Source organism: Anomalospiza imberbis, chromosome 1, assembly GCF_031753505.1.
Source record: "Anomalospiza imberbis isolate Cuckoo-Finch-1a 21T00152 chromosome 1, ASM3175350v1, whole genome shotgun sequence".
In the NCBI taxonomy this organism is placed as follows: Eukaryota; Metazoa; Chordata; class Aves; order Passeriformes; family Viduidae; genus Anomalospiza; species Anomalospiza imberbis.
In genome coordinates this window covers 128,751,182-128,766,000 of record NC_089681.1, presented here as the reverse complement: position 1 = coordinate 128,766,000, position 14,819 = coordinate 128,751,182, and the positions used below count along the sequence as shown (strand labels likewise).

Sequence of the window (14,819 nt, the reverse complement as noted above, 5' to 3'; positions counted from 1 at the left end):
AACAGTTATTGTCCTCCCAGTTACTGAGAGCCTTCCCAGCTCCTGTAACTGGCCATGACTCATTTCATAACACCTTTCAGCCCATCCTTTGCTGAGCTCACCACAGGCCCACAATGAACATTTTTTGCTCTCAGAATGTACACGAACTCTCCTGGCAAGTAGGACATAAAACAAAAGTAGCCTCTTGGGGAAATAAAAGGCAAAGGAAAAGGGATAAGGAGTACAGGATTTATTTTACCCATTCTAGCAACATCCAGCACTTCACCTTTAAGGGAAGGCTCAAGTAGTCTCTGCTGAAACAGTAACAGTCATCTGCCTGCAGCTCGAAGCGAAGGTCAGTCTTAATGATTTCACAGAATCATGGAATCACAGAATGCCATTACTGGTAAATGAAAACACCTTAAAAATCCCACTGCCATGCACAGGGACACCTTTCTCTAGACCAGGTAGCTCAGAGCTCCATCCAACCTTTCCTTGAACACTACTGGGGTGGGGCAGCCAGGACTTCCCTGGCCAACTTGTTCCAGTGCCTCACCGCCCTCACAGTTAAGAATTCTTCTCTAATATCTAATCTAAACATACTCTTTCAGTTTTAAACCACTCCCCCTTTTCCTGTCACTACATGCTCCTGTAAATAGTCTCTCTCCATATTTCTCGTAGGTTCCCTTCAGGTACTGGAAGACTGCAATTAAGTCACCTCTAAGCCTTCTCTTTTGCAGGCTGAACAATCCCAATTCTCTCAGCCTTTCCTCGTAAGCTAAGTGCTCCATCCCTCTAAATCAACTTGGTGACCCTGCTCTGGGTCCCTGTACTTCCAGTGCCTGAATGCTACATTTGGTACAACAGTAGAGATTCAGTAAATTTAGAACTCTGAAAGAGGAATAAAACCACAAGTGCAGCATTTTCAGAAAGAGACTATATCTGTTACTTTGTGCTGCAGTTCATGTCCCAAGCTGGGCACTACTCAATTTTGATGCAACAAAATCCTATGGGATCACAACAGTTTGTCTGATTTATCTCTGAAATACTATCTCCTAAAATCTTTCTCCTTAAATACCTTTATAGTTTCAGTAGGCACTCCAGGCTCTGGAACTTTGTCCAAGTAAGTAGTCAAGTCTTGATCCACATGTTCAAACACTAATGTTAACTTGGTCTCTCTGTCTGTTCGTGACACGGTGCACACATCAAACAACCTGAGAAGAGGAAAAGAACAGAAGAGGTAAGTATATAGGAACCAGTACAGACATACCTTGCATCTCAAGCATGTCTATTTAAATTTCTTACAGTACAAAGAATGGAAAAGAGCCTTCCAAAGGTAGACCAATCTTTGATCTCTTGATTCATCAGATAACAGCTGATAAATCAAAATTACCATCTCAGTCTTTCACTTGTGAATTCCGAAATAGGATTAATTATTAAGAACTCATCAGCTGTTGAATGTAAAATAATTACATGAAAATAATTTATTTTTTTGACACAACAACCTGAGTTACTACAGAAAATTAAGTGACATTTATATACATTCTAGGCTCCAGTACTTACAGTCATAAAAAAAAAAAAAAAAGCTGGAAATATTTTTGAAAAATACATAAGAGTGTTTGCATGCACTTTCAGTTTCTCTCCACATAATTCCCACTTATACCATTACACAGCTTTATAATTAGATCTCCTTCAGCAGAAACAGATTTTTTTTTCCTGATTCCTTTTACAAATTCCTGGACGCAAGGAATACCTCGAGAATCAGCATACTGTTTGGAAAAAAGCTCTGTGCACAAGATGTCACTACTTCTTTTATCACTTTTGGTGATTCTTTTACTGGAACTTCTTTATCATTTCACCTTGTTGCACAACACCAAACTGACAAAGCTCTTCACAATACCACATTCCTACCTGATTACTCTACTTTCTATTGTTTCATCTTTTTAAGTAGGATTTCTCTCATCCTCTCCATCTACCATGTCAGCTTTAACCACTGTTTTACCTTTTTCAAAAACATCTGCCCATCCTTCTGTGCTTCACACCTATATTCACACCAGTGATTTTCACTATCCTTCTTCAAGGCCCACTTCTACAAAATCCTAATAGGAAACCATCCAAACAGCCAGAAGGACATTTCTTCCCTGCTCACATACTTTACTCATGTGCTTCTTCATTTATAGTACAAGATCAGATCGCAGTTCTCTCTGAGGAGAGGCAGTAAAATGAATCCTTACTTTTACTAGGTGACAGTAGATTTAAAAAATTAATGAAGTTACTGAGAAAAAGTTCTAGACAGTTAAACTGAAGAATCTATCATTGATAACAGATCAAACTAGTGTTGATACTATGGCTTATTTTTTCCAACATCGTATCAGTGATGCTGATGTATTACTTTTATCTTTCATACTCTTCCTTAGAATTACTTTATTAGAATTAAGAAGTGCAGGACTTTTGGTAATGTTATCAAGTAATGTTGTTGTTGTTTGTTCGAGGACTAAAGGCTTTATATGCAGGATTTGAAGACAACTGATCACACACAAAGCCTCAGGGGTCCCTTCTTTTCCCAGAGGACATCTGACAAACAGACAAGGACAAGATGAACATGAGATCTTGTACTGAGATTTTACTTCTTACCTTAAATCTCAATGTATTTCACAAGAGAAGGAAACACTAGAATTGGCATAACCACTTGGGAAGAATGTAATTCGGGTTGAAGAGAGCAGTATTTTTCACTTGACATTCACCATAGTAAATCTGTGCTCTCATTTGACAGCATTTCCTAAATAATCTTTGGTCTGACACTGAAAAATTGTTTATCAACCAACATATTTTGAAAATGTATACATGCACATTAATTTTATGCTAAGGAAGCTTTTCGGTGAGTAATAAATTAGAAACTAGAGTTCCAGAATATGATAATAAGACTATCACCCTACCTCTAACTGAAGACCAATCTGTACTTATTCTGTAATCATAATCTGAACAAACAAACATTAATTATTATGGTAACACAGTGACTGTAAGAGAAAATGTGTTGGCACATTTCTCGTAATGGCAGATACCGTTCTCTAAGATTCCCTCAATGGGGTGTACCTGTCCTGTACACAGTAAATAAGTTTTGTGAAAAGTCACAAACCTTCCTGAAAAGTGAAATTTACTGGTATTTACTGGCTGGAGGTTAATAATCTGCAATATATTTATATAAATCAATGTGGAATGTAGCCGGACTGCCTATAACCCCAACACATGCAAATAGAGAGGAGCCAGACAGGTCTCAACATCTGAACATAAACACTGGAAAATATTTCCAACTGTATGATTCCTTTGTGTTGACCTACGTTCACCTAAAATGTTCTAGAACACCCCTTTTGCCAGGTATTTAATACACTGGCAAAAGCATATTTTCAACTATGGCAGAGTTATAATTAAAGAAAAAAAGGAAAAAAGATTTCACGGTATTAAACTTAGAAGTAACATATCATTTCCAACTCACTGAGGAGGAAAATGTTGACTCTCTGTTAATTCTTCTGTATGTGGGTTATTTTAATTCTGGCATTTTCTGGCACAGCAAAACAAGGAACTCAGAGAATCACAATTCTGGTTACCTTTTACTGAGTAGTAATATTATCACTGAGTATTAATATTATCTTTCCTTTTTGTATACTCTTTATGTGAAACTCTAAATGCTTTGCTGTTAATTATAAAAGCTTCAGATTCTGCACTGGGCTGGGTAGAAGTACATTATGTTTACTCATAGAAAATACAGCTGCTACCTTAGAAAGATAGTAATTTAAATCTCAGGTTATAATAATCCATGCTATTACAAAAAAACAACATCTGGCATTACTCCTGCTAATCATTCTTGAAATAGATTGAGAAAGACACAACCTCTTTATTTAGTAGTTTCCACTGGGATAAAACTACTTTCTATAAATTATACTCTCTTACATTCACTGTGAAAGTATCACCCATAAAATTGTCTTTGTTAATCAGGAACATCTCTGCTGCCTACACTGCACATCTCTGAAGGCATTTCCTTGTGATTTTCTGTATGTGACATGTTAACATTGCATGTGACTGCCTCTCTGGAACAGGTAACAGCAAAAGGCCTTTTATTTAAAGAGTTACTATGTGGACACTGTCCTAAGTGAAGTAATCGTACCTCAATTAATACAGGATTTCCACACTGAATACTTTGTAAACACAAGCCCTGCCCTTCTATTGTACTTACAAAGAAAAGTTTGAATTATTTGATTAAAGTAAGATCTGCTATGGGAAATCCTGCAAGTATTTAACAAGATGTTTGGCTGGGAGTCATATACCGCCCAACATGTCCATCTGAGCTGGAACACTGTTGAAGAGACACTAACGGAGAACCTGGGTTTTAATGCAGACATTTTTTCAAGTTAATTGTACTAAAGCAGGAGCTTACCAGCTACAAATCTCTGTCTCTGCTTTATTTTCTGTGTTTAGTGCCTAGTGGATCTTCCTATAATCCAGCCAAATACCAGCCTTCCTACAAAAATACTTTGGCATTTTTTGCATGCAGAAAACCAGATGATGCTCCTTGAAGTCTCCGTAGGTTCTTAAAACACAAAATCTGACAAATGCAACCTCAGTTCACTTTCATTTTACAGTATGAATACCTAGTGCTTTTAAAGCAAAGACAGTTATTACTTTGAAAACTATTGCATCTATTGAGTGGTAGATTGTAACTGATCCCAGAAAGTCCCTAAATGTTACTAGATTTGCTTTTGAGATTATCTGAGAATTGCTACGAAGCTTCCCACTTTCAAGTAGCATACTAGGATAACAGCAATGGAGATCAGGTCCATCAGCCCAAGACACCTGCAAGAAATACTGAAAGACAGATCTGACTGTAAGACCTGAAAAAAATGTAGGATATAATTTGCCTTGGCTATTGTCAAACAGATGAGTAGGTACATTTGGAAAATTAACTGGATCACAGTCAAAAGGAAGACCAAGAATTAGATACTTGCTGCCAATGCATGCAAGGGCTTGCTGTTATTTTTACTGCAGTAGGACTAAGCCAACATGAACACATATGGATCCCTGTATGGTCACTCACAGCACTGAACAAAACCAGTCCTCGCCTCCCAAAGATTTCTATTAACGCGGATTTACTTTAATTTTCTTTGGAACAGTGTCTTCCTCGAAAGAATTACTTCCTAGCTTATGCATAACAGAGGGAGAGAATTGGAGCCTTTGATTTATGTGTAGGAGAAATGCTTTAGAAGACTGTGGTTACGTAAGCAGTGGCATAATAATATACTACAGTTTTAAGATTTCACAAGTCTGAGCAAATACACAGATGAAAAGAGTTTGGTGGCCTCAACCTAACTTTGAAAGGTATTTATCTGCATACCAGAAAACCAGCAAAGAACTTGTATATTGGCAGTGTTTATGCAAACACCACAAGATTGGGATACCAAGACTATCACAGGCCATGACTGAGGTTTATTGACAAATAAGGGGAGGAGGACCCGAACAACTTCTGCTTTTACTGCCTTCGGCTCAGATTAATCCAGGAAGTTCATAAGCACAGAAAATTTCTGCCTCTTATACCTAGAGGTATTGAAGAACGACAGTCAATCATCCTTTTAGTCCAAATTTCAGCCGCAACCTCAGACCCCTCAAGAAGTCACTCAGCAGCAAGCCCTTTGTACATACCAACTTTATAAAAAAAACAGTTTTATCCCTACTTTTAATATTAGTTACCTTTTCCTTTCTTGATTTTGATGCAAGAAAAAGACTGCTGACAGAAACCAGTCTCTACTTGGAATCACAAATACCTAACATAGTGGAACAAAGAGGTCATCTTTCAGATGAAAAAGACAATAGCAGGGTAACTGGGGTGGAATATGTGCATTAGGAGAACCAAGTCCCATGCAGCAAAACAGGAAATAGAGTTTCCCACTCTGAAACATATGACAGAGTTCTTTCCCTCTGTTCAGGACATACTGCTTTGTCTCATTTTAATCAGCAATCACCCACTTCTCCAGGCCTCTGAAAGCTGGTATTTCAGATGTAGAGTTTTCTTGCTCAAAGGAGCTTGAGTAAAACACTTTTAGATGGGATAAAAGTGCACATGCAGAGGAAGAGGCCGCTAAATTCAAAGTATTTAACTGGCATTTTTCCTGGGATAGCATCTGTAGAACCACATAGTAATGCAAGACCTAAGTTCCATTTTCAGAGGCACATGGGGTCTTCAAGAGCTTCACAACGTACTTGTAACTCCAGCTGCAGCTGCCCCAGTGTGTATCAGTGCTTAAGGTATGGCTCCACAGCAGACTGCAACATAACAAAGGCTCTGACTGCACAGAACAGAACCACCTCGGTGCTGGAAACACACAGCATGAGGGCACAGCACTGCCTGCAGCACTGCTAGCGAGCCCACAGTCAGCTCCATCCAGCAACAAGTCAGATGCCCAAAGCCAAACTTGATTAAATAATCTTGGGTATGCCTACAGTGTTCACGGCAACTTTATGTCTTAAATCCTTATTCTCCACTTTATACTGAGTTCTTGGAGTTTGTGAACATTTCTCCTGCTTTGTGATCCTTCCAGGGAAGGGTAGCAGGATCACCATTGTCTCCAGGAGAAATCTCTTTCAGGCAAACAGCAGTAAAGGCAGAACTTAACATGAGGTAAAATCAATTAATTTATCTAGGACAGGAGATGTTCTGTAGATAGATGTTTTCAACTCTGAAGTCACTCACTCATTATCTGCTGTGCACAGAGCAGAAAGAACTACTGCGGAGAAGCAGCTGTACAATGAAAGAAAGGCAGCAGAAAGTCCTGTTCTGGACACCCAGTCGAGCAGAGCCCAGCCAACACTGTTGCTTACAGCCCACTCACCCATGAGGTTTAAGGAAAGGAAGGGTGACATTAGGATGACAAGGCAATCGTTCATCTGCAAGCTGAGCTTTGTGCTGTAATTTTTTCCAGTCTCTCTCCCTTTCTGACTTGGAAAAATTATTTAAAATGCTTAGCTGTATAAAAGAGGTTTTTGTTCTTTAAGTGTGCGTGAGGAAGAGAGACAGAGAAAGTGACAGAGAGAAATAGATGCTCGTGAAAGCGAAGTAAATAGCACTGGCTAAAGTCCGATAGAGTGGGCTGACTGGGCAAGCGTTCAACGCTCAGTCCTGACTGCAGCCCTGACCTGCAACACCCCTGCTCTCCTGCACTGGGCCCCTCTCAAGCAGTGACGAGCTCTGGTGCCAGACTGAATGGTTTTGTGATACAGACAAATGTCTGCTCTGATGAAACCACCAAAATCAGTCTTCATTTTCAACAGAAACAAAGATTTGTGCCCAAAAGATGAAAAGGCTACATAAGTTTTCTCCATGTGCCACCCAACCCACTAAAAGATGCAGTTGTTAAAAGAGTTTTTCTTCAAGGAAAAATAGGCCTGACAAGATGTTCTCTGCACCTTTCTTTGTTTATAGCAGCATGCTGTCTATTTTTGCCTTCACACCGTCATTTCTCTTTCACTTTCTTCCTAGAGGGAGATTAACAGACAAGGACCAGAAAAGGGTCTCGTAAGACTCTATAATTCAAACTTTAACCTGCCATGCAGAACTCCTCTTAAGGACTTATCCTATAGTTCACCAGTGTTTAAAATGCTTAATTCCTTACCAGTCCATGAACAATCTCACTGCAATTGATTTTATCCAAACTGGCCACACATGGATCCCTTGACAATACGGAGGGAAAATACCAGCTGGGTGGTGCCTGAACACATGCCTGTGTGCTGCCATACCAAACAGTCTGTCCCAGGGCAGGCCAGGGACACGCCAAGTCACCCCCGAATCAGAAAAATAACATGGCCTGTTATGAAGAAAGTCGTTGACAGATTGTTTAGGATCAGCAATAGCTGTCTGACCTATTCATAGTGCTCTCATGTGATCCTTCAACAAGCAAATGTACACTGCCTTTCCAAGTCATGTACACTGCTGCTATACAGTGCTGTGAGCTTCCAGTAAGCTTCCAGTTCAGAGTACAAATTAAAGATGCTCCCATTCATTGGCAGTGTGCTTGCATCTGTTGTTAAGTTTTTTAGATTTTCTTTATAATACCTTCCTCAGGGAACAGCTGTATTCCTTTTCAGATTCCCTAATTTGCTCAACATGTAAATAAAACTTATGCCTGAATATTGATTTTGTTTAATTCAAATGAAAGGAGCCCAGATGTTATTCTGAACTTCCAGCTGTACATGGTGCAAGATGAGATACAACAAAATCCAGCCTTTACTGTAGCCCACAAACTTCTTGTTACAGACTCCACATTTCAGTTTACATTTTGAATTAATTCTTGTGTCAGACCTAGAGGATCTAAATCTAAGATGAACATCTCTCTTCTAGGTTTAAGTAAAAACAAGTCTTCTTCAAAATTTATGCAACAGTATAAATTATCATTCATTCTTCAGTGGCTTAATAATCGAATCTATCTACACATGAGATTTAATCACGATGCCAACATATCAAAAACAACGAAAGAAATAATAACCCTTCACTCCAGAAAAGAAAAATTAATTGCAAAAAGTCAAATGTACTGTTTCACACTCTGTACAATCTCATATAATTTTAAATGCTTGCAATATCACAGCAGTTCCTGAGGTATTTAATTCAGCTTTTAAAAAATTGTATATCATTCTCATGCAAATTTGAGTACAAACTTTTGCTTCTAATAGTTTCATAGGAGAACCTAAGAATAACAAAGCAGCTACTGTAGATAGTGACAGAAGGGGTCCTCTGTTTTGAAGCTTATCATTGATCCAGGGGTTGCTGTTCCTGAAAGACCTCCAAGTTACTCCACAACCACAATTATTCTGGATGATGGTAGATGCACTGAAAACTCATGTGGTGTCTGAGCCCTAATTAACCACTCAGCATAGGCTAAGCCCTCCGGAATATAATCAACCAGAAAAGAAGCAGCCTGATAGAGTAATTCTGAAGGGTCTAGCTGTCAGACACTGAAAAAGCAAGGTAAGGGACCTTGGTAAAGGCTGCAAATACACCTGAGCGCTGATGATGTTGCTACCACTTCCCAGGACACACCAGTAGTGGCAGCGCTTGAAAGGAATCCAAAGCCATGATACGATGGTGAACAGCAGGGGAGACAGAGCAATAGATGCAAAATATTTTGCTGTGGTTCTGTTCCTGGCATCAAGTAAGAAAATACTTATTTTTGTAAGAAAATACATTTCTGCATTTCATAGGTAGAATTGGGACTCAACAGTTTGTCTCAAAGAAGGATCAAGAGATGATTTTTAGAGGGGGAAAACTTCCACAGTTTAACAATACCATGAATTCCATTGCTAGAGCAAAAGAGCACAAAACAGAAGAAAAAAAGCCTTAAGGAGAACAAAAAGCTAAATTGGCTGAAGTTGACAGTATTACACATGCACAAAGTAAATAAGCAGCATATATGTTAGTAAAAAGAGATGTTAATAAGAAAACAAAATTAATTATTTTAAATTATTTAAATTGTGTTGTTCTAATGTATTCAGGGAATACTATTATTAAGGGAATCTATAGACCTTTTAATGTAACACACTATATATCCATGTATTAAACAGAAAGCAATTAGCAGACAAACGAGTAAACCACAGTAAAACAATGCATGGTTCACTCTCATGCCCATTTGTTTATACTTGGGTTTATTATTATGTATCATTTCTTAAATAAAACGTTATTGTCTCTCTAAATGACATTATAATATGGAAATCCTTGGTAAGAGAATGAAACTAACATCACTGGGAAACAGGGTGCAAGCTTCTACCAATCTGTTTATTGCTATGACAGCATGGTCAGCTGAGATGACAACACAAGCTTTGAGTAGTATAGTATTAAATTTTTTTAGACCTGTCAGTAGAAGAATGCATTTTTGAAGCCAGAGTACCAGCGTGCAGAGTAAACCTGTCACAGGTTTTGACCTCACATGATACACCAGCCCTGAGCTACCAAAGAACTTACACTGCACTTAACCTGCAGCATGCAAAACACCTAGGTGATTTTTAATTATACACATCACCTAAAGCTTCATCTGTCTTATCTGCCTGGTATCTTTTCTTTTCTTATACTTAGCCAGTCATCACCTGGATAGCAATGCAAACCCCTGTCTGCCATTTCAAACCCTATCTGATTTTTAGCCATGCAGTGAGAACTTTACAACTTGGGGCTCAACATGCATGGTCCCCTTTTGCACTTAAGCATCCGTATCTGTACCACAATCTCTGCTTCCTAACTTTTTAGTCACCCTTAAGTACTCAATTCGTGAATATGGGCATTCATCTCTGAAAACTATGGTCACGATGTATTCTAAGGCACTCATCACAGTATTTGTTTGTCCTTAAATTCTGAAATGAATAAACTATGAACTGTTGTTTTCCCAGTCTTAACCTGAGGGACTAGAAAACAGCAATAGATGTGAATAGCTCTTGTTATCTTAAAAATGGAAACAGCAATTTAACACCAGATATTTAAAATGCATGAAAACAACTTTTAAAAAATGTCTACATCTGTTGAAAGAACCTGTTAATGGTTTCACTAGAACTGCTCAAAATTTCCTGAAAATGGATTAGACAGATCTGCCCACTTTCAACACAAGCTGTTAGGTGGTGAATGCAGTTCCCACATTCAGGATTAAGTCAAGTGAAAATCCAAAAGGTGTCTTACACTTTGTGTGTTCCTTTCCAAAAATTTGTCCTGCATGAGGTTATATCATGTAAAAACAGAAATGCAGTTCACAGTGCTTTTTGTATACACATGGTAAGGAGAGTGACTTACATCAGGCTTTGATGGCAAATATATTCCCAGTAATACTACTGTGTGCCATGAGGCCAGCAGCACTGTGAACTTCAGACAAAGGGAATTCCTCATTCACTTCAGCCAAACCTGGAAGGGAGCACAGTGAACTCAAGCAACCTTCCAGTGGCACTCTACTGTGCTCTGTCACCACAACTTCACATGCTACCAATAACATCCCATCTGCCCAAAAGTAAACAGCACTCAGCTGATTTCCAAAAATCAAAATACAAAGGCAATTGCTCACATGGGTAAAAAAAACAAACAGGATCTGGCCAGGTTTTTTGAAGTCAGATCTACACACATAAGCATTGCCCTCTTCTTTTTAAGTTGCAGATATAACAGAAAAACTGAGTGGCAGAGTAATAGATAATTTTATGAGAAAAAGCAAAGTGTGAGAAAATATTTATTCTAAAACCAAAGTATCAAAACTATGGGACTACAAAGTACTTAGCAGAAGTACTTCTGCCTTCAGCAGAAGGCAGATTTAAGGCTTGCAAGAAAACTATCAACTTCATTCAACATAGCAGTCTTTGGCTAGCCATCATCAGTCAGGTCAACACCATCCATCTACACCACAGCCCTGCACAGCTTGTGAAGCAACAAGTTCTCCTCTCAGCTCCCATGGAAGAGATACAACTCCTGCAATGGAGCTACTCAGCGACTGGGGGTTAGTTTAAATGGGTCACGTAGGTCTTCATTTATTCAGGGGACAGAAGCAAGTTGACTGAATGACTCTGGGGAGGGTACCATCTCTCCCTGCTTGCTGTGGAAGATGCCTAAATGACTTAGACAAGATGCTTTAATTTAACTGAATTTAGAAGATACTGTTCTTTCCCGGAAAGATTGTAACTGGTCCATTTTACCTGGGGGCAATGCAGATAATGCAGATTCTGTTCCGTTCATTTTTGAAGTTACTTTAAAATATTTCTTCTGTGTAGAAGTTAAAACAAAATGGGAGACAAGTAAAAAGAAAAAAAAAAAAAAAGGCACTAAAAACACCTCTGCCCTATTTACTCAACCTTCAAAGACCAGGATCAATCCTAAAGAGCTCAACATACAAGAGCCTTTACCTAGGCCTCATGAAATTGGTACATTTATTTAACTAGCTTTGGCACAGGTCCAGAATTCCCTTTAATGTGAAAGGGAGTTTCACCTGTGACAAACTTGCAGGGTTGAGTTTAATATTCATGTTCTGAAGAACAGAAACAAATGGGACTAATAAATCTTCAATAGAAATTTACAAGATTCTTCTGGGTTAATAAATTTAGCTGGGGGCAACTGCTCTTAAGCACTGGATACATAAAAAGGGATCCTTTTTTCCATTAGCATGCAAATTCCTTACATGTTTCATCAGAACTATATCTTGCAAGTGTATTAAGAGTTGGACATCATAGAGGTCTTTTTCCCATTCGTGGCCATTCAATGTGGCCATGCAAGGTCCTTGCCTGTCTTGTCATTTCTTCTATCAAGCTGTCTTTTTTTTTTATTAATTCATAGCACATGTAAAGTAAACCAAAATTATCTATTTTTGTAAGATTCGCAGGCGCTGTCATCCTCCAGTTCTTAAGGTAAGATGGCTGATACACACTTCCTCCCTTTCTAGCCCGTTTACATGGCACAGGGAGCCAACCATTTAAAGATTAATGCACATGGAATGAAGTATTCTACAGGCTATACAGCTCTTTAAGTATTTCCTTTAAACTCTTGCACACATATGTAAAAGAAAACAAATTAAAGATTATTTGAAGAGTTTGGCAATGAAAATGAGGTGTTAGCAGCATTTTGAGCCGGCAATAAATTTTATTCGACTGTTTTATTACTACAAGGCAAAGGCAACTATTTCTTTTGGGGTGTCTTTCAGCAGCATGAGATGAAGGTTTACATTTTAATATATGGGTAGTTTTGAAATAAATTCAGCATTTTGTAAATTACAGTTTATGTCAGATGGCAAAACTGCTTTTTGATTTCTTTGCATACATCATCTTTCACATTTCTGAAAGAAATGAGCAAACCGTAATAAATCTGGCAAAACAAGGTCTGGTTCCTGGAGCGCTAAAACATTTTTACATGAAGGCAAATGAAAACAAGGCCCATGTACCCAGGTGGTGCCAGCAAAGCAGGGTGTGCTCCATGATGCCTAGGCAGACAGCGTGGGTCCGGAACGAGCTGACGGAGCCCTGAGCCCGGCTGAGGCTCCGGGGGCTGGCATGGCTAGCATGGCTTTGTGGCTGCTAGCCAGCTCATGGCATCAGCGGAGTCAGGAGGCATCTGCCTGGGAGTGAGGCAGGACTGGCTCCCATCTGCTTGCAAATGCTGCAAGGACTTACAAAGCAGTGGATATGGATTATTTCAGATCATAGAGAAGTCAGTGAGGGCCTTAATTTTCCAGGAATTACCACTTCAGTCTGTCCTGCTCTTACACTATTCCCTACATCAGGAACCACCTTTCTCACTTCAGAGTATAAATATTGGCTGAGACAAAAATTGTTCTAACCCCTTCTAAGCCATATATGAATTGTTTTATTAATGTAATTACTTTAATTTCAAGAACGAGTCAAGAGACAATGAGGGCTGAAGGAGATGCTCCTCATTATTTTCTATATTCCATCCCTAAACTCCACACTCACCCTATTTACCTCTGTTGGAGAAACAGCACAAAAATACCACAGCTGATGATCTTAAGCCTTTGTAGAGTTGACTAAACAGGCAATGGTGCACACCATACCAGCCCCACAGAACCACCACAGTCTACAAAAGCCTTTTCTGTGGTCAGCCTGCCTATTCCAGTGACACACTACTTTTTTTTCCCCTAATCTTCACTTTTTTCCCATCGAACAGAAACACTTAGTCCTCTTAGTTCTACTTTACTGCTTGTCTTTATCTTCAACTTAAAAAAGTAGTCAAGGAAAAGACAAATTGTCACAAATATGAAAAGTATGTAATCATATTGGACATCATTAGAAAAGTACAATTTTAAATGTGAATCTTCAGGCTCACTGCACCACATGTATTTAATTACAGTGTCACCAAACTACCAATTTTATCAATTGCTATATCATATAACTTTTGAACTTTTGTGTGAGTTAACAGTTACCAGTGATACTAGCCTACAAAGATAATTTTTTTTCACTGATATGTCCAACACATGATGGACTAGAAGGAGGCAGGAAATAAAATAAGATTCTAAACTCAAGGACTAATTAAATTGAACAGGTACAGGGAACACGTTAAGGGAATGTACGACCTTAGACAGTAAAGATGTGTCTCCATTAATTGCATGGAGAAAAAAAATCATAAAACTGTCAAGATAAATTAAGTGATTTAGGAACAAATGTCCCAAATTACAAAATAATCAGTGTATTCAGGGTAATCAGTACATTTGGGAATGACTTGTTTTCCGAAGTCTCACAGATTCTCAATGACTTCTTAATGATTTTCAATTAATACCCTAAAGCCTAAACAGCAGTTTCAGATTGGAAGAAAAAAACTGAGATTAGTTGCCTGCATTAATAAGCACTCACACAAAAGACATTTACATCAAGAATGTAGATACTGCAGGCCACAAGATAATTCCCACTGTTCCACAGCAAATGAAGAGCAAAGAAAGCTCCAGCCCTGGAGCTTTTCCTTATGGTGCACTTTACTTTGAGAGACTTTCCATCACCCCAGGTACCTGAAGCAGTAGGATATTCATGAAATAAAAATCCTAAGTTACTCCAGGAAGCTGACCTCTACCATTTTACACAGGATATTAAGTAGACCCCAGCTGTCTCCACTTAGAAGTGACTCTGTTCACATGTTTTATAAAGGTCCATTCAGCTGCTTTCTGAGTTATCAGAGAATTGAAGTGACTTTCTGTGAAGAAAAACAAACTATCCAATGATTTCCCTTACCTACTTTTCATGCAGGCATATCTTGGCTTTCAAACATCACAACTGGCATCTAGATGCTCTAAGATAAGAATCTGTGTCTTGATTATAAAAATATTTGACTGACAAATAGCTGTCTC

General features: G+C 38.6%; 1 protein-coding gene across 3 annotated transcripts in view; it reads right to left on the bottom strand.

Moving 5' to 3' along the window:
• The window catches only part of CDK6 (cyclin dependent kinase 6), a 131,575-nt gene that overhangs the window by 98,793 nt on the left and 17,963 nt on the right, over positions 1–14,819 (bottom strand). For all 3 annotated transcript variants that reach the window (XM_068210941.1, XM_068210962.1, XM_068210952.1), the window contains exon 3: positions 1,058–1,193. In XM_068210941.1, coding sequence (XP_068067042.1) covers positions 1,058–1,193 — 136 coding nt within the window. The remainder of the gene's footprint in view (positions 1–1,057; positions 1,194–14,819) is intronic.